Raw genomic sequence first — 18,675 nt, forward strand, 5'->3', positions numbered from 1 at the left:
CTCTTATGTTTTATAATACGTTCATGATTAAACTGCTAAACACATGACTCAAAATTACTATTTCATTATAAAATAATAAAAAATCAAAATAAAAGATAAATTTATCAAGCTTTGAACCTAAATTTCTCCAAACTAGCGTCATGATACATGAAACCTCACTTTTATTTTTATTTTAAAAAATGTAAAAAGATATTCACACAAACATGAAATTAATTAAACCACCACAACAAGTGTGGTTACTGTCAAATGAAGCAGTTACCAAATGAAATTGATAAATTTTCGAAATTGATTAAACTACCAACGCAAGTTTGGCAGCCGTCATTGCAATGAAGCAGTATTAATCTACCAAATGAAATTGATAAAATTATCTTTTATTATTTTATTTTATAATATATAATAAATTAGTAATTTTAAGCCATTTATATATTATTTTAATTGTGATCAGATATTTTTTTTTAAATTATTTTAATTTTTTAGTGATAAATTTGGTTGAGTGATTTTATTGATATAAATGTCTAAGTTGTGTGATTTTATTGATATAAAAGTCTAAGCTGAGAGGTTTTATTGATACAAAATAAAATTTACTGACTGCATAGATAAATTTTTAAAGTTGAGTAACTCTTTGAGATATTAACTCGAAAACGTATTATGCACATGTCATGTTGTTTATTTTATTTATAAAGATTTTTAATGGAATCCTTCAAAGATAAAAGAAAAAAAAAAGAATTTTAATAAGTCGTTACAAAGTCATATAATGCACATGGAAAAATTCTGGAACACGACATTTCATAACATTCTTTTAAGATACATTTAAATTTATTATATTGACACATTTGCCACCAACTTTAGCACTTAATTTAGTTCGATGATTATTCTATTACTAAAAATCTAGCACATTTTTAGCAACTATAATATTCTTGAATTAGGTAATTAGCTAATATAGGTGGTGGCTATTAGTGAAAACAGCCAACTACTTGCAATTAATCTGACTGGAAAGACTTGTTGCCAATACTGAATTTTGCCTTTATCAAGTTGATTAATGGAAAAATATTTGCAACCTAATACCAAACAACACTTGAATAAATTAGTTTAAGCATATAGCATAATACAGCCATTCCATCTTTCTTAATTTTTTTAAATTCAAATAACCCCCATTCGATGGGTCCCTCTGAAATTTTTGTAAGAATTAGTATTTTTTTATTTTATTTTTTGGTATTGGATTTTTGTGGAGCCCGATTAATTCAAATGCACTCGAGAAGTTTGAATTTGGGAGTAAAATATTGTCTATCAAAGACGACTTCGTATTGAGATCTTATCATTCCACCGCCACTTTTGATGAATATTAAATCTAAACCTCCTTTCCACTTTAATATGGTAGATAATGAGCTTAAAAATGACTTATGGCGTTTTTAATGAAAATATGAAAAAACAAGTATGATAAGTGATCATTCCAAGTTTATTGTCTCATCCCTAGCTATTCAAGTCTCAACACTCCCCCATCCCAAACCATCAACCTCGTCTCGTTTCACTCCCACAATATTTTACTAGATTATATATAAATATTATTGAAGTAATATTTATTTATCTATCAAATATTTAAAAATACATATTTTTTATTAAAATATTTTATAGAAAACCCTTTTTCATGAATCTTTCTTCGTAGCAACTAGCAACCACACCCCAAGCGGAAAAAATGTTTTGAATTGAATTTGGTAAATATTATTACCAAAATTGCTCTATGAATCCAAGTAAAGTTTGATATTCTTCCCCCTTTGCTTTTCGTCACTTGCCAAAAAATTAGACTTCCTTCTTTAAATGCAAACTAAAAAAATCTTCTTTCATTAATTCAAACTACTTTAAAATGAAAAACATTAAGATTAAATTAATTTTTTTAGTGGCTAACTAAAAAGAAATAAGACGCATACATTATGAAAACAATATTTTATTTAGAAGAAGGGAGTAAGTAGCCGCTTGGCCATGAACTAGATTTGTTAAATTTGTAATAATAACATTATTTGATAAAAGGGCAACTTTCACTCTTTTTTCATCTTCGTTCTTAAATGTTTTTGTATGATAATTCTTTTTTTTTTTTGTCATTCCCAAAAAGTAATTATTTTTCTATATTTTATACTAACAATTAGACGTTAAGCTTTTCATTATGCATTTAATAAAATAATTTATAATTACAAAAATATTTATGATATATTTTAGTTCATAAATTTAAAATTAAACTTTATGTCTACGTAAATATCTTCATATAAATTGAGACGAAAAAATATTATTTTCTTTTAAATTTCAACCGAATCATATCTAAACTATATACTCGGTTTGAATTAAAGACCAAAAAAAAAAAGTTAGGGATAAAAAACGAACTTGTGACCAAACTTTTTGGACTAAAATTAGTGATGAATTGCCAGCTCAATGAAGAACTTTTATCATTTTTTAATGAATAAATAATTCCAAGCTGTCGGTGTGAACCATGAGTACATCTCGTCCACCAACACTAATTGTGATAGAGTAGTATCGACTTGTTAGGAAACATTTTATTTTTTAATGTGAGACTTATTAATACGAATCTGAATTTAGTCGAACTTCTCAACACAAATCTGAATTTAATCGAACTCTAATGTAGATATCGAACTCCGTAGAAAGAAACAAAAAAATACACCTCGTTCTTTCAATAATGACCTTTTCTTATCTCTTATTGACTAATGGGCCCCACAATTCATCCAAACGGGCCCATCCCGGACCCACCCCCCGTTTCACTGCCATATCCGTGAAGCGTGTATCCCACTTCCTCAATTTGTCCCTTTTGCCTCAGTCGGAAACAACCGCAACGATAAAAACAAGTTAAAACAGTGTGGAGGAACTATATACTAAACAATAATTTTAAAAAAATTAAAGCATAAAGTTTATCCAATCGATAAAAGAAATTCGTCGACAAACTCTGCAGAAAAAAGAGAGAGAAAACGAAAAAGGGAATCGCTAAACCAAACGGTCCATGGTGATTATTATGATAACAACAACCACGTTGCATTTTCATTGTTTGATTTGAATTCAATTTTTTTTCATTATTATTTGGGGGAGATTGTTGAGGCTTTTTTAGGGTTTTAAATTTGAAGAAGGATGACGGAGGTGGTCCTCCACATATATGATGTGACGAATAGTGGCTCCGATAAGACCAACAACACCATTGTTCAGATCAACAAGTTTTTCAAAGACGGTATCGGTCTTGGTGGAATCTTTCATAGTGCCGTTCAGGTTCACTTCTTCTTCTTTACGAATTTCAATTGCCTTTTCTCTGCTTGATTTTGTGTAATTTTCCCCTCTCAATTTGGTAATTTGGTGTTCTGTGTAGGATAATTGGATCTAGGGTTTAGTGTCGGTGGGAGTGGATTTTTGGATTTCTGTTTTGAGCTGTTGGATACTGAAATTTGTTTTGTTTTAGTGCGTTAAATCATATATTTTTTATGCCTGGGAATATTTCATATAAGGAAGGATCTGGTTGAATGCGTTCATGGTATATTCTCAAACATATCCTTTTCTGTTTTTGGTCAATTAATATTTCTCTTGAACTTACTGGTTATGAGGATGTGTGAATTGACTCGATTTATGCTCTTTAACTAGTAAAATCAATTGCCTTGTGGCCTGTGGGCATCAAGTTTCTTGTGTTTGTTCTTCTTTCTTTTCTTTTTTGCTTCTCCTTTGACACACAACTTTTGTTTAATAATCCTGAGGTTTTTGAGGTCATAGTAGATGTCAGCATTGCAACTTGTTACCATCTAGAATTACTGTAGAAGTTGAAAACAAGTTTGATGTGCATATGACTTACTATTATCTCAAATTTTGTCTTTGAAATCTGTTAATACTTGCAAGCTGTTTAGTTCCAAGGGTGGCCTAGTGGTTGAGGCATGGGAGTAATAGCCGGGAGATCCCTAGGTTCTAATTCTAGCTATTACACATGGTGTGAGTCCATCAGTTCTAACCTTGGTGGGCAGGATAATCTAAAGACAATAGTTTCCTTTTCACCGTCAAGCATCTGCAAATATATATTCTTGGAAATCTTAGCTTTCTATTATTTCTGCTGTTAGCTAAAAAATTAATCATATGTATTGTCTTCTCAAAGATACAATATCTTTTGCCTTTCTGGCAACGGCATTTTTATTCTCAAAAAAAGAGTTGGTACAATTTTTTGTTCTTCTTCAGTGTTGACTAGAAGTGAAAGAGTTCCTGCTTGAGCATTGGAACAAATTTCTCCAATTTTTCAAGCAATTTTTTTTATATGAAGTAAGTAGATTCATTTAAAGGCATCAAGAAGATGCAAGCTTTACAAGGATAGATCAGTTAAGCTCACAAAAAAGGAATTTGTAGCCTCTTTCTAAACTATAGAGCTAACAAAATCCAAGAAGAGTTCTAAATTATTTACAGGGCTCTATTTGGACCAACCTAAAAGGCTAACTAGACATCTGTCTCGCAAAAGATTTCTAGAAGTTGAAATTCCATCAAAACATCTTTTGTTCCTCTCTGTCCATCATCGACATACTCTTGATGGCTTTGTCAACTTCCCGTGAACTCCAACTTTCAAGAGCATCCCTAACAGAGAAAGGCATGACCCAGGAAAGACCAAAAAAGCAACAAAACATATTCCATAGGTCTGAGGCAGCTGGGCAGTGCAGTAGCAAGTGGATGACACTTTTTGTGTGCTTGTGGCAGAAATAGCATCGGTTAACGAGCTGAAATTTCTTTTTGGAGAGATTATCCTATGTGAGGCATGAGTTATGCACTGCAGTCCAACTGAAACAGATCACTTTGGTAGTATGCAGTGCAGTCCAGCAATGTTACGGTATTAGTGTTGGCGATAATGTCTGAACTGTATGAGATGTTGTCCACCAGACACTTCCGTATTTGGGGCTATACATGTAATAATAAGCTTTATGATCCTTGTTGTTTACCCAAAATGAACTTAGTAACATTGTTGCTCTCGAGAACTCGATATCAAATCTCGTTTATCTAACTTTAGAAGTAGGAACCATTAAGTTAAGTTAGAAAGAAAAACAGCCAAGAGTGTAACCTAGTGGTCAATGTAGTGGGTTGAGAATCATGTAGTCTCAGGTTCATATCTTACACTAGATGATTTCTTCCCATCTTTCTAAGCTTTAGAGTGAAGTTACCTGATACTTTTGTTGGTGGGAGGTTGCAGGTACTTGTGTAATTAGTCGATGTGTGTGCAATTCGGCCTCGGACACCATGGCTATAAAAATAAAATGAGATATACTGGTTATTCTGCGATGATATACTTGGACAGTATCTATTTGCAGAAGTGTTGCATGGTACCATCTTGTGCAGTGTCTATTCAAGCTCATCACTTCCTGTTTTCAGTAGCTCTTTAACTTTTAGCTGAACTTTGGTCGCTTGTTCATCAACTAGCTTCGTTTTGTCAAAATGTTGCTATGCTTATACTGTATATACCTCTGCTTTCTCTGTTTATCCTTTTAAGCTTGTGTTGATAAATGTTAGATTTGGTGTAAATTTGACATAGGTTTATGGAGATGATGAGTGGTCATTCGGGTTCTGTGAACAAGGTACTGGAGTTTTTAGCTGTCCTGCTGGGAAAAATCCAATGTATTCGTACCGTGAATGCATTGTACTTGGAAACACAAACCACTCTATTTTCAAAGTGAACGAGATATTGAGAGAGCTTAGTAGAGAGTGGCCTGGACACTCATATGACTTATTGTCAAAGAATTGCAATCACTTTTGTGATGAATTTTGTGAAAGACTTGGTGTTCAAAAGCTTCCTGGTAATCTTTTTCTCCCTCTCTCTGTTCTTCCCTTGCTTGTTAATTCCGTTTGTTCTTTAACCATTTTCATAGACAAACTCTTAGTTGTGAACTTGAATGTGGCGCAAATGTATGTCCACAACTTTTGGTGTCTGGAGAAATGCTCAAATTACTACGTATTTGCTATCTCATCTCTCTCAATTAGGTGATGTTTGTTCACGGGGTGAGATGTTTACTCCGGAGACAGTTCTTGGTTGCCAATGCTCTTGAAAACCAACTTTAACTTGACCTTCGTTAACATTTTCTGTGAATGTTATTTCTTTCTTTCCAAGTTTAGTTCCAACTTTACTAGTCTTGATTTCTATGAAATTATTGATTGATAGACATTCAGGCTTAGAAACAAGGTGCACAAACATGATGGGACCAATACCAAAGTCCCTCTTTAGATTTGCCAAGAATATTATTATGATCCATGGTTATAGATTAGGATGAATAACCTCAGAAAGTTTAATTTTGAAGTTGAACCCCTAATCTGTGCACTGTTAAGGTAGCAAATATTTCATTACCATAGTTGCCAAATACTCAAGACGGTGCTATATATTTGTCTGAGCTGCTATATATGTCGTCATTTTTTCCACATATTATATACATCAGTTAAATTTCACCATGATGCTAAATTACATGAACTTCTATCTTTTAAATCATGTGTTGATGTTTTTTTTTCTCATTTTCAAAAAAAATCATGTGTTGATGATGCCTTCCCTTCAGAACATCTCTGGTTCCTCTCCCTTCTAAAATAATCCAAAAAACACATGCTCGAATGATTCTCCAGTTTTTCTTCAACTCTTTATTCCAGCATTTAAGTGTTAAGCTCATGATATCACAGGTTCGAACCCTGTTGCTTATTGAAACCCTAATATTTAAGTGGAGAAGGGTAGAGTGGCTGGCCCGTTATCCTCAATAGTTCTGAACTGTGCGTCACTGGCCCTCGGAATTTCTCGGTTTTCAAAAGAAGTATTTAATCACATCCTTGCCAAAAAGAAGTTTTTTGAGGGCATGATAAATTTTGCTTGTAGTGTTATTCACGCTACTAAGAACCTTTTATTTAATCTGAAGTAGTCTGTAAAATATGGTTCTCCAGATGTAGGTGCTTTTGGGCGTTATTTTGTGGGAAGGGTAGGGTCTTAGATGTAAGCGTCGACTGAAGTCCTGCCTTGCGTTCTGATTGTTGCTTGTATTGAGGTTCCCATCATGTGCACTAGAGTAACAGCTCCAGACAAATTGAGATATTATTTTGCCTTAACAATACAAATGATTATGCATGCAATGTATTTCATGCAGTGAAGTCAGACCAAGTATTTAATTTTTGTTGCCTCTTCATCTGCTAGTGAGCAGTCCTAAAGTGTCCACGATATCTAGGCTTACATTAAAAAGTTAGATGTCCACATTAAGTGTTCTCCTGAAGGACATGAGTGTAACAACCATCTGTAATCAGGAAACTTGTAATAAAACTTGTCTCTTGGAGTATACATGTGCTAAGTATACACCGCAATTTGATTGTTGATTTGTGGATCTTTTTGCGATTGTTATACTGTTTGAATATATCACCTCCAGACAGTGTTGTGAAAGGTGATCACCTCTTCATCGCCTATTAGTTCTGTGGCACATCCATCTTCAGAAGGCGACACCATGGTAACAATGGCGAGAAAGGTGTCACCTTTTGTATTTCTTCAAATAAAAAAAAAGGCGACCAATTTAGGGTTTTAAAAGTTAAAAGGTAATTTTAAGGTTTTCTTTCCAAATTTGCATAGTTGCACTCTTAGACTGTTACAACGACTCCAACCAGTCGTCCCGACTAGACTTCTCCAGTGACCAGATTTCTTTGGTGACCAGCCAGACTTTTCCGGCAACTCCAAAGTCTAAACCGATACGTATTACTTCGTTTCTTCTACTAATAATTTCTTCTTCTTTTATTCTTCAGATTTCTTCTTCTAATATCTTCCTCTGGTTCTTTTTCCTTCTTCTTCAGACGTCAGAGTTACTTCTACCTCTGTTTTGACTTCTTTTTTTTCTTATTCAAGTTCTAGACTTTTAGTATCTACTATCTATTTTCAGTTTTTGAATTGAAATGTTTGCTAATATGTTATTGCTATTTAGATTTTGATTATCTATATATGCAATTAAATATTTTAATTTTTTGGTATGAATTGGCGCCTCTTCAGAAGGCAAGCGCCTCTCCGCTCGCCTCGCCTTGTGGCGAGGCAGACCCTTGTCGCCTTTCGCCATCCAAAACACTGCCTCCAGAAAGATAGAAGCATGAAACCAAACTGTCCACTGATATTTGAGTGCTATAAGCATGCTGATTGAAGCAACGTCTTTAATCATGAGTTTAACTACCCATGTTTCTTATGGGATCTTTGTAACATTACTTGATTCTTGGAGTTTATTGGTGTTAGATGTTCACTGCAATATGATTGGTAATTGGGACAAATTATATTTTTGATTGCTATACTGTTTGGATATGTCAACTCAAGAAATAGATATCTGCCAAATGGAAACACAATGGTCAAAAACTGCCACTAGTGCTAGTGCTAGAGTGCTAGTCAAGTGCTCTGATTCAAGCAACCTCTTTAACAAACATATATACATTGTGCAGCGTAAATTTTCTGGAATTTTAATCTTCTGTCTGAAACTCGCCAGCATAGACCATATTCTTATAGCTTCTGTAACAGGCTGGGTTAACAGGTTTGCTCATGCTGGTGATGCTGCCGTTGAGATAGCAGGAACTACTGCTTTTAGGGTGAGATTCTTCTACTTTTGGCAGTGCATTTCTTTATCTCTAATGTAATATGTGTAGTTACTAATCCCCTAGTTCCCAGTGCCGCGTGCCTGCTGGTCAGGCGAAACAAAGTTCTCTTCTGCTTCTATTTCTCTTTATGTATACCAATTGTTTGGCCCTTTTTCTGAAATGAAAATTTCTCTCAAATAGTTTATGTAAGATCAATCTATTCGATGACTGAGATCTTGATTGGATATATTTTTCAACTTATTTTCCAAATAGTTTATGTAAGATCAATCTTATATAGCTTAACAGATTATTTATGTTTGTTTGATTAATAAGCACCTTGATGTAATTTTGTTTGCTCGTTAACTTAGCTTGCTAGCTTAGCACAACTTTTGCTTCACTTGACTTCTTTATCTCTTTGTAGCTGAGGCAAGCTAAAACAGAGATCGTTACAGCTAGTAAAGTGGCATATAGGTTCTTCGCAGGAGTTGCTTCTAACAATTCAGCTTCCCCCGACTGTCCTGGCAACTCTGGTCGGGGAACTCCTAGGTTTCAAGCAAATTGGTTTAAAAATTTCATCACCACTGGTGCGAAACCATCTGGTTCAGATAGTGAAGAGGTGCTAGGACAGCAGCAGCAGCATGGAACAGAGACCCCTTTGAGGCAGAACTAGCGGCAGGAAAGCTAAAAGAATTCCACTCATCCGTCCTGTTCCAAGTTATAGTTCATGTTGTAGTCAGACATGAGGAATATCGTTTCCCACACCGATTCCCGTTATTGTCAAGAAAATGCCAAGCTTATTGCTCCTGATTTGTTGTGGAATATGTAAATCATTTTGTTTTTCTGGTGCTGCTTAAATATTGCAATTTGTTATGGGATTATGTAAATTGCTCTGGTCTTTTGGTTATGCTGATTAGTGCTAGAGAACACTGCATGCACAAAACTAACGATTTTCTTAGTATCTTAGCTGTTCTTTTTTTCAATGTCTTTTACATAGCAGATATGTGATTTCTCTATGGCGACTTTTCTTCCTTCAATTTCATCCACTTGGCAGATGTGATGTTGGGTTAAATTGTTTTCTCTATAAGCCTAGTGATGAAATATGGAAAGAGTGGCAAGTATTCGACGCTAGCCTTCATCCACAAAACGAAAGACCCACGTGAATTTGCATAACAGGCATGTCTAGTCTCTCTCTGAGCAAAAGTTGAAAAAGAAATCAAGTTATCGGCTGTCACAAAAATTTGATATTTAAGTACATACTGCGTAGTGTCGTTTTCATGACAGAAAGTAGCCCATTCGTCCTCCTCCAGTTTCTAACTTTCAGATACCTTGTTTTCTTCTCCTCAATCAAAAATTTTCCCATTTATCAAGAAATAAGCAGCAGCCTGTTGAGTTAACGTCAACATTTTCAAGCAAGGATTTCGAGACCATAATAGTAAGAAAATAAATAATATCACCAGTACATTACTTAATATAAATACCAGCAGTATGTTTTTTAAAACACAAGCAAGAGCAAAAGCTTACATAACATTAACACAAACGAGGTGGTGAGTTTCACCTTCAAATATATACAGGGGATTATTCAAACCCATAAAGGAAAAAGAAAAATAGCAGTTCAGCACCAGCAACTGGATTACAAACCCAAGACTCCCAATTAATTCACTCCCTCAACACCTGATTGAAGACATGAGAGTCTACTGGAGAGCATCTTCAGCTATCTGAAGAGATGATAAAGACTGTGCTGCAATAAAACCAGGAGAAATTCTTGCAACCTCCCAATTTCCTTCATCAAAGTACTGATGGTTAATATCATCCCTTACCCAAGTTTCAGATGAAACCATCCACTCGGAATTCCCCCACTCATTCAACATGCATCTGTACCCGCTTGCACCAGAAACCCAGTCTGTTCCTTCAACTGAATATGTTGAAAAGTCTTGGCGCGGAAGCATGGGTCTTCCTCTGCCCACGAAGAAGTCAAAACTGCTGCTAAGATCCCACGAGTTCCATCCTTCTTCCTTCTTGAGGAGTAGCTTACATGAATCATCTGTATCTTCGCCAAGTAGAACCTGAAGTGCAACTGCTTCAGCAATCGCGGCACCCTGTTCATCAAGCCTTTGTTGTTCTTCTTTCTTCTTCTGCTTCTTCTTTTCCAGTTCAGAACGGATGGCAGCTGAAGTGGCCAAGGCTTTCTCTAAGCGCCTCTTCTTTTTCTCAGCTTGCTTAATTCGATCCAACTCATCCTTAACTTGCTTCTTCTTCCCTTTTCTAACAGCAGGTGCCACCTTAGCACATTCCATTTTGCCAACTAATTATGAATCAGTAACACTTGAACCTACCCGAATTTTCCTTTGTTGTGGATATTTCTAAGACAAGTTCATTCTCTTTATAACTAATTTATTATCTTTTCTTTTGTGCCCTGTTATTAATACTATTGCAAAAAAAAACTATGCTATTCAATCTAAAGCTTTTACTAACGTTACACCTACACAAACTCAGGTCTAAGGGAATACCGGATTTTACGAACAATACAGTCCCAGACAGAAACAACAGGAGATTGAAGAAGAGAAGACTGGTAAGCACTCGTAGGCCCGTCACTCACCATTCTTCCTAGTTTGCCACAAGCCTTGCATTTACCCATCTGGCAACAACTAACAAACTCCTAAGCCCACTGAAAACCCAACAAAATGATGTCTATACTTGTCTGCTTGCAACAACTCACATGGCCTTCCTCCCTGCAGAATTTACATCAAACTTAGTATGTAAAATCCAGACATTATCTGAACAAATAGTTTGGAAACACAATCAAGAGAGTTTCTAGACATACTTAGATCACGATATATAATATATATATATATATATACGTATATACATATACACACACACACAAAGCAAACTAGATGGTTGTCAAAATTACCCAACTTCTGTGTAAAGGATAATCCATAGTACTCATCCAGCTTATTAAAGAAACCATAAAAAACAAAGGTACCCATCTACCAACAAAAGCAGAAGGGAATTTCAAGAGAGTTGAAAATCCCAACAGCAACACAGACAAATTATCAGTGTCCTCAAGCATCCGTGAGAACACCAATAAAGTCATATTACATATCCTTCACAACATAGAAATTGAATCCTGTACATTCATGTTCTCAAATATGAAGTATTGCTTAAGGCCTTTTTAAGATTCTTATTAGTCAGAACAGTCATTTCTAAGTCTAATAATCCTCTAGTAAGGTAAATTGATTTGTTAATGAGTGAGTTAGCATACAATTCCTGTCATAGTGGGTAAGCAACTAAAGAAAACCCTAATTTCACAAAATTGAGAACATATAAGATCCCTAAATCAGAAATTGACTTCATCAGACCAAACCCAAAAACTACAAAAACCAATAATACCAATTAAATTCAGTTAAAATTCAAATCCAAATTCAGATATAAACTTCACTAATCCAATTCCGACGCACATACAAAAACCTCAACTTTCAATCAAATAAATCACTTCCACACACAATTAACATCAGATCGAGAACACCCAGAATCCAAATCCGACAGAAAAACAAAACAAACCCATAAAAATCAAATCTTTCAGATCTCAGTTGAACACAAAGCTCTAAAAGAACAAGAAAAAACAAACCTTCGAGAGAAAATGGCCACAGGAAAAACTCTTCCAGCAAAAGTCAACTAGCAATAAAAGAGTATAAAAGATCTGTAGATCTGAATAGCAAAAGAGAAAACAGAAAAATTGGTGTCAAAGAAAATTTAGAGATAGAAAAGAGAGAGAGAAGATAATATAATAACCAAACTGATCACATGAATTTGCCGGTTTGGAAGAGACGGGGATGAATACGAGAAGGAAGGGTAGAATCGTCAATTTGCTTATCTAGGTTGTGAGACACGTGGAAGTCTAGAACTTTGGACACTTGGAATGGACGGTTCAGATTGTGTTGAAGTGGGACCCAAGAAAATGGAGAATTTTGCGCCGCTTGATCTGAATGAATTTTGTTTTTCTATTAAAAGGAGTTTGCTTTTGCTTTTTCTTCTTGATGGGGAGTTTGGTTTTGTTTTTGTTTTTGTTTTGAGAAAAAAAGAAGAGGAAAATAGGGTTATTGGTTGGAGTAGATTAGGGAATCAAAGATTGTATGGTTAGAAGTGGATGGTTGTAACTTGTAATTGGATGAGCTCATTCACTATGTCGTCACATGCTAAATGCATGAAGCAAAGATGATGGTTATCGGTATTCAAGATTCTGGTAAAAATCGATCTAAATAAATCAATTTTATTTTAGTTTGATTTGATTTCGTTTGATTTTACATTGTTAAAATCGATAATATTTAATTTGATTTTACTAAAAAAAATAAAAGAAATAATTGAATCAAATCAATTATATATAATATGGTTTTTGTATAAATAATTTTAATTGTCTTATACATATTTTTTCATCGAACATTATTTATATTTTGAGGGAGGTTTAATAGAATCAATTTGGGGACATGATCTAGTTATTTGCTTTTTTTATTTTGATTTTATTTTCTTCAATATAGTAAAGACTTGACTTGGAAGAAAAAAAAGTGATGATGTTGATATATGTCTCTTTACTAACTATATTGGCTTTCTATTCCTCATCTTATTTTTTAATTTTATTTTCGTGTGTATGATTAATAATCAAGAAGTAAAATTGGCAACTAAACCAATAAATAAATATCATATTCGATATAATTTAAATAATTCAAAAGTCAATTAAAATAATTTGATTTTGATTTTGTTTAATAATCGATTTACATCGAACACTCTTAATGGTGAGGAATTGAGATGGTATTTAGCCTATTTTGTACAAATAGAACCCATAATATTTCCTCTAGTCTAGTAAGTGCATTGTTAAAAAATAAAAAAATATAGTTGAAAATAAATGAATTTTTTCATCCTTTAAAAATGTATTAATTATTATCCTTTTTAATGAGAATGAATTGCACTAATTACAAAGTTATATTTATGTTCACATTGATAAATTTTCATTCCGCTGACATTTCCAAGAATCTTCTATGCTCGTTTTGTATTAATTAAATTTTGAGATGTTTATCCTCTATTTGACTTTCACAAACGTGAATCTTTTCGGGTGAATAATATGTCAAAAGAATCGAAATAACTAGATGAACTCATATCTAAAATTTGAGATTATTAGAGGAGATTTGAGTTGACCGAGATTTAAAAAAATATGTATATTTACTTATTGCACAAACGTGTATGGATATTGTTTTATTTAAAAAAATATATGCAAGGAAAATGACTGAGTTTTCAAAAAATCGATTAAACTTATGATTTAAGTGAAATCGAATTTCCAAAAGGACAGAGTCGCCACTTAATTTTTAGTAAAAATCAAGAAAAATATAAGGTTTTTCAAAAGATTCAAACAGATAAAATCAGTTGAAAAAGGGTTCGAGTTCAAATGTACATTCCGAGAAGGTGTTAGGCCCTCGAAATGCCCGCTAACTTGCGGTTGACAGACGATTTTGACCAAAAATGATTTTGACTAATTTTAAAATTTTAATTTAAGTAAAAGAATTCATTTATTTTAACTAATTATTTAAAATTGTAATTTAGTAAAGAACTCATTTATTTTAACTAATTTTTGAAATTTTAACTAAGTAAAAGAACTCATTTATTTTAACTAATTTTTTATTACTATTATTATTTTTTATCATTTTTATATATCTTAAGGGGGAATGAACTAAATGGGAATTAACTAAAGGGGAATAGTTCATAAAATGTCAACAAGACTAATATAAAAATATAAATTAAGTAATAAAATATATATTCTTTAATTCGAAAATAAAATGAAATGACCATTCTTGAGGAATTTAATTAAGTTAAATCATAAGATAATCAAAATCGTTAGTCAAATATAATGAAATAACAAAGGAGGGAAAGGAAATAATCAAATTTTTGGGCCTTTGGCCCAAATTTCCCACATCTTGGACCTGCTGAAATTGTCTAAGGCCTTTGGGCCTGTTTTTTCTTTGGGAAAATCTGTGTATATTCCTTACGTATATCACTGTATACGGGCCGTATTTAGGCTCGTTTTCATGTATATCGGGCCGTATTCCAGATGTACACATTCCTTTTCGTCCCTTGCAACGTGTATTTCTGGTTTTTGATATTTTAGACCTGTATACCAGTGTATACATTGTATATACAACTCGTTTTCTGGACTTTGGGGACTTATATCTCCACATTCCACCTGCATTTTGCCTCCAAGGACCTGTTTCGTTACTTTGGCTGACTCGATAGAGAAGAATGGAGCCTCTACAGCTCATTAGGAATGCAAGGGGAAGATATTTTGAGTCCGATTTTGACTCCACACAAGTTGACATGATACAAAAATAAAGATAGGAGTTAGCACCCGAAAATAATATTGCAATAAGGTGTCTAAACTATTCCTCAATCAAAATAATGAAAATTCAAAGAGAAAGAATATGAAACAACAAGTGTAGCTGTGACTAAAATCATGTAAAGGTAGCGAAAATTAATTAAGCATAAGGCACTATCCTGAGTAAATTTATTCACTGTTCATAATAAACACTAACAGCCAACTAGATGGCTACTAATTTTACATATTTAGCTTCTAAGTAGTAACATAAAATAATCAAAGCTAACACTCAATGTTTGATGTGAGCAAGCTAAAAATAAATAAATAAGTAAACTAACAAACAAAAAAGTGAAAAGCTTGAATACTACAAGGGATTAAGGGAGAGGGTTCGCACGCTAATAATTTGGTTAATAAGCAAACATCACAGGATTCAAATTGTGGTTAAAACCATCAAACTTAACAAAACATATAGATTTATACTACAATGAGTCATCACCAAGTCCAAACATACACACGCCATATGTTACGAGGCAATCATTTGAGAAAAAAAACAGGAGGAGACTAAAACAAGAAGTAGAGGGATTTTGGGGAGAAAAGAAGATTTCGGCAGATTCACTACTATGAATTATATGTAAGCAAAGTGAGAGCAAAATAGAAAATCAACCAACAATTTCAAACTTTGCACGGACGAAAACGGTGTGGGCAATGAGAGAAACAACAATAGCTTAATAAACTTGAAAGCTACAAATGATAAAGACTACATCTTTATAGAACATGAAAGAGGAATTACCTTCTCCAGGGCAGCGAACCAGGGGGTGAGACGAGCAGAGGATAGCGAGATTTCACCAGCGACTCCGGAGAACTCCGAAGATTCCGACAGAATTTTCAGCACTAAGGAAGAAACGCTAAGAAGAAAATAGAAATTTTTGTTCACTACTAAAAAAAACCACGCCTTTTGACCCTCAATTTTACAACCTAGAAGAACCTCCCCTCTTAGTGAATAATACATGACCATATATAGGAGGGAAATTCCCGTTTGGAAAAATGGGGGGAAGGAGATCCCAAAATCCGGATAGGACAAGAGGCCATTTAAAATTCAAATCCTTTCACAAATCAGGGGAGACACCCTTTTTCTGAAATTTCAACCCATTCCCGAAGAGGAAAGGGTGAGACGAACGGCTGGGATCTATTCAACGTCCTTGGAGCGACGATGTGGAGCGATCTCGTGGCTGCGAGGATGATTCTGCAGGCTGCTCCTGCTGTACGAGTGTACTGTCTGGGCGAGAAGACCACGCGGAATGCTTTCCGTTTGTCTCCATCTCGACTCCGTGATGATTTCCGTGTGTTGCCGTTTGGGAGTCGTTGTTGCCGCTGTGATGTTGCTGTTCTGTTGTGTTGGCGTGGGATTACAAGGGAAAAGGGGATGGGAATGGGTTTGGGTCGGTTTTGCTACTGTATGGGCTGCTGGAAGTGGGCTGGGATGGTTGGAATTAATTTTGGGTTAGGAAATGGGTGGGCTGCTGGAAAGGTTGAAGGAAAAGGGGAAAGTTGGGCCGATTTTTGCTGGAATTGAGGCCCAAAAATGGGCTGAAAGGGTTTGAAACAATTGGTAGGGAATTGGATTGAATTTGTAATTTAAGATTTGGCCAAATGAATTGCAAAATTAACCAACTCAAGTCAAAAACTTAAGCAAATTGAGTTTAACCAATGAATTTGGCTAAAATTTAAATAAGACAAATTAATATAATTAACTAACAAACTTCTTAATTTCAACGAAATAAAATAATAAACTCAATTAAACTTAAGTGACTCAAAATTAAAACCATAATTTAAACTAAACTAATTTAATAAAATACCTACTAAAATTAAAATATTTTTGAGATGATTTTCGAAATATTTATAAAATATATACTAATTATATACAAAATTATATAAAACACATATATTACTTAAGAATTATAAATGGTGACTAAAATTACTTAAAGATAACTTGAAAATATTTTGAATGTTATAAAACTAATTATTTCAAATCGTTCGAAACTTAAGAAACTTGATGATTAATATATATTGTGGAGGTTCAAAATTGGGTGTCAACAGATATGATACATAATTATATATTATATACACAATTATATACTATTTATACAATATAATACATTACCTATACATATAATCATTTTATTCAAGTTTTTTTTGTCACTTGTACAATTACATGAGAAACCCCTTTTACTTTGTATTGTACATTACCTAATTATGCCCACTCCTAAGACTTAGCATAAAAATTGAGGACCGCTAGCTGAAAATGTTGTGCTCATTTGGATTTTGGGCAATTGCATAAGCATTTGGACTTTGAATAAGCGTTTTTGTTTTCTAAAGGCGTACATGCGGAAAGAGGAAGTAGAGCTGAGAAATGATAAATCAATAAAAAATTGCAAATAATAAGAAAATCTAAGACAATGGGTTGGATTGAATAGAGTTACATGGGGCTATGGTGAGGCAGAGTACAAGTGGTAGAAGAACGATAGAATGATCTGAGAAATCCTTGTAGTTGATTTTGTTTGTCAATTAAACCTTCATATGTATTATCGTCTCAACTGAATCCTTAAATCTGTTAAAACACTACTTTAAACTCTTTTTTGACTTATCATTTTATATAGCATTTTTGTTCAAAGGACATGTGATACAATGATACACACATTTTAAGCACATGAGGCCTTCTGAAAGGCAATAATCATCTTCCTTCCCAATTATTCCAACACCATTGTTGATGACGTAGAAATTGAGGTGTACTCAATTGTATTATATGCACCAATAAGTAATTCGTAAAACGGTATTAAAGAGTAAATTTAGGATTAGCAAACATAAAAATCATATTAGCGTAGTATAGCTACAATTTTGCTATTTGTGCTCCATAGCCAAATTATGTTTGTTATGGAGCATTTGATTTGTATAAATCGCGTCGATCTTTATAAAAATTGTGGTGATTTGTATAAAAATTGTGTTTATATATGTATATATTCTCTTTGTTAGGTTAGAGTGGTGAGCGAGATTGGGAGAGAGAGGAGAGAGGCGAGCGAGAGAGAGCAGAGAGTGGAGAGAGATGTATTGTATATGTATATCAGTTTGATAATTATATATATGTAACTACTATGTATAGGTATCAATGATTGTGTTTGTATAGCTGCATAAAATTTGAATTCGTACAATTGAATCGAGTTAAATCATTTGTATTTGTATATCAAATCTCCTCTCGCTTTATACGAGCACAAATTATACATTATATTTCGTATAATTTGTGTTTGTATAAAGTGTGGGAGAGAGAAAGGCAAAAGAAAACTTGCAGGGGAAGATTTGTATTTGTATAATTATATGTGTATAAGACGGAGATATATGTATTGGTATTTGTATATACAATCTCTCTCGCTATTTATAAACACAAATTATACATTTGTGTTTGTATAAAGTGAGAGAGGCGAGCGAGAGAGGGTTGAAAAAAGGAGAGTGGCAAGCGAGATTCCAGAGAGAGGAGAGAGAGGCAATGGCAAGAAGTTTGCTGCAAATTGGAATTAAATTAAACTGTAGCTATAACATTTATTTTGAATTAATAGTTTGCTATAATGCACAATTTTCCTATTAAATATTGTGCTTTAATGAGTTTAAAAGTTCAATTGGCAAAATAACGAATGGGAGGATCGAACTGACAAACAGAACCAAGTAAAGAATTCTATTAGGACATTCCGCCTACAAAA

At 33.8% G+C, this 18,675-nt stretch overlaps 2 protein-coding genes across 2 annotated transcripts; one reads left to right on the plus strand and one right to left on the minus strand.

Annotated features, from left to right (window-relative positions):
* The first annotated feature begins 2,876 nt into the window (after positions 1-2,876).
* Positions 2,877-9,548, plus strand: LOC102590123 (desumoylating isopeptidase 2-like). Its single transcript, XM_006353850.2, has 5 exons — positions 2,877-3,055; positions 3,088-3,261; positions 5,540-5,801; positions 8,513-8,580; positions 8,990-9,548. The coding sequence occupies exons 2-5, from the start codon at positions 3,127-3,129 to the stop codon at positions 9,236-9,238; spliced, it is 714 nt and encodes a 237-aa protein (XP_006353912.1). The 5' UTR covers positions 2,877-3,055; positions 3,088-3,126; the 3' UTR covers positions 9,239-9,548.
* Positions 9,549-10,001: 453 nt separating this feature from the next.
* Positions 10,002-12,601, minus strand: LOC102590441 (uncharacterized). Its single transcript, XM_006353851.2, has 2 exons — positions 12,197-12,601; positions 10,002-11,297 (listed from the first exon to the last, which is right to left on the minus strand). Exon 2 carries the CDS (start codon positions 10,860-10,862, stop codon positions 10,260-10,262), a length of 603 nt encoding a protein of 200 aa, XP_006353913.1. The 5' UTR covers positions 10,863-11,297; positions 12,197-12,601; the 3' UTR covers positions 10,002-10,259.
* Between the last annotated feature and the right edge of the window lie 6,074 nt (positions 12,602-18,675).

This window comes from Solanum tuberosum, unplaced genomic scaffold, assembly GCF_000226075.1.
Source record: "Solanum tuberosum cultivar DM 1-3 516 R44 unplaced genomic scaffold, SolTub_3.0 scf00159, whole genome shotgun sequence".
NCBI lineage: Eukaryota > Viridiplantae > Streptophyta > Magnoliopsida > Solanales > Solanaceae > Solanum > Solanum tuberosum.

Coding starts and splice junctions, on each gene's coding strand:
- LOC102590123 (XM_006353850.2), top strand. CDS start 3,127: ATGACGGAGGTGGTCCTCCACATATATGATGTGACGAATAGTGGCTCC. Junction 3,262..5,539: donor TCTTTCATAGTGCCGTTCAG/GTTCACTTCTTC, acceptor AATTTGACATAG/GTTTATGGAGATGATGAGTG. Junction 8,581..8,989: donor CAGGAACTACTGCTTTTAGG/GTGAGATTCTTC, acceptor ATCTCTTTGTAG/CTGAGGCAAGCTAAAACAGA.
- LOC102590441 (XM_006353851.2), bottom strand. CDS start 10,862: ATGGAATGTGCTAAGGTGGCACCTGCTGTTAGAAAAGGGAAGAAGAAG.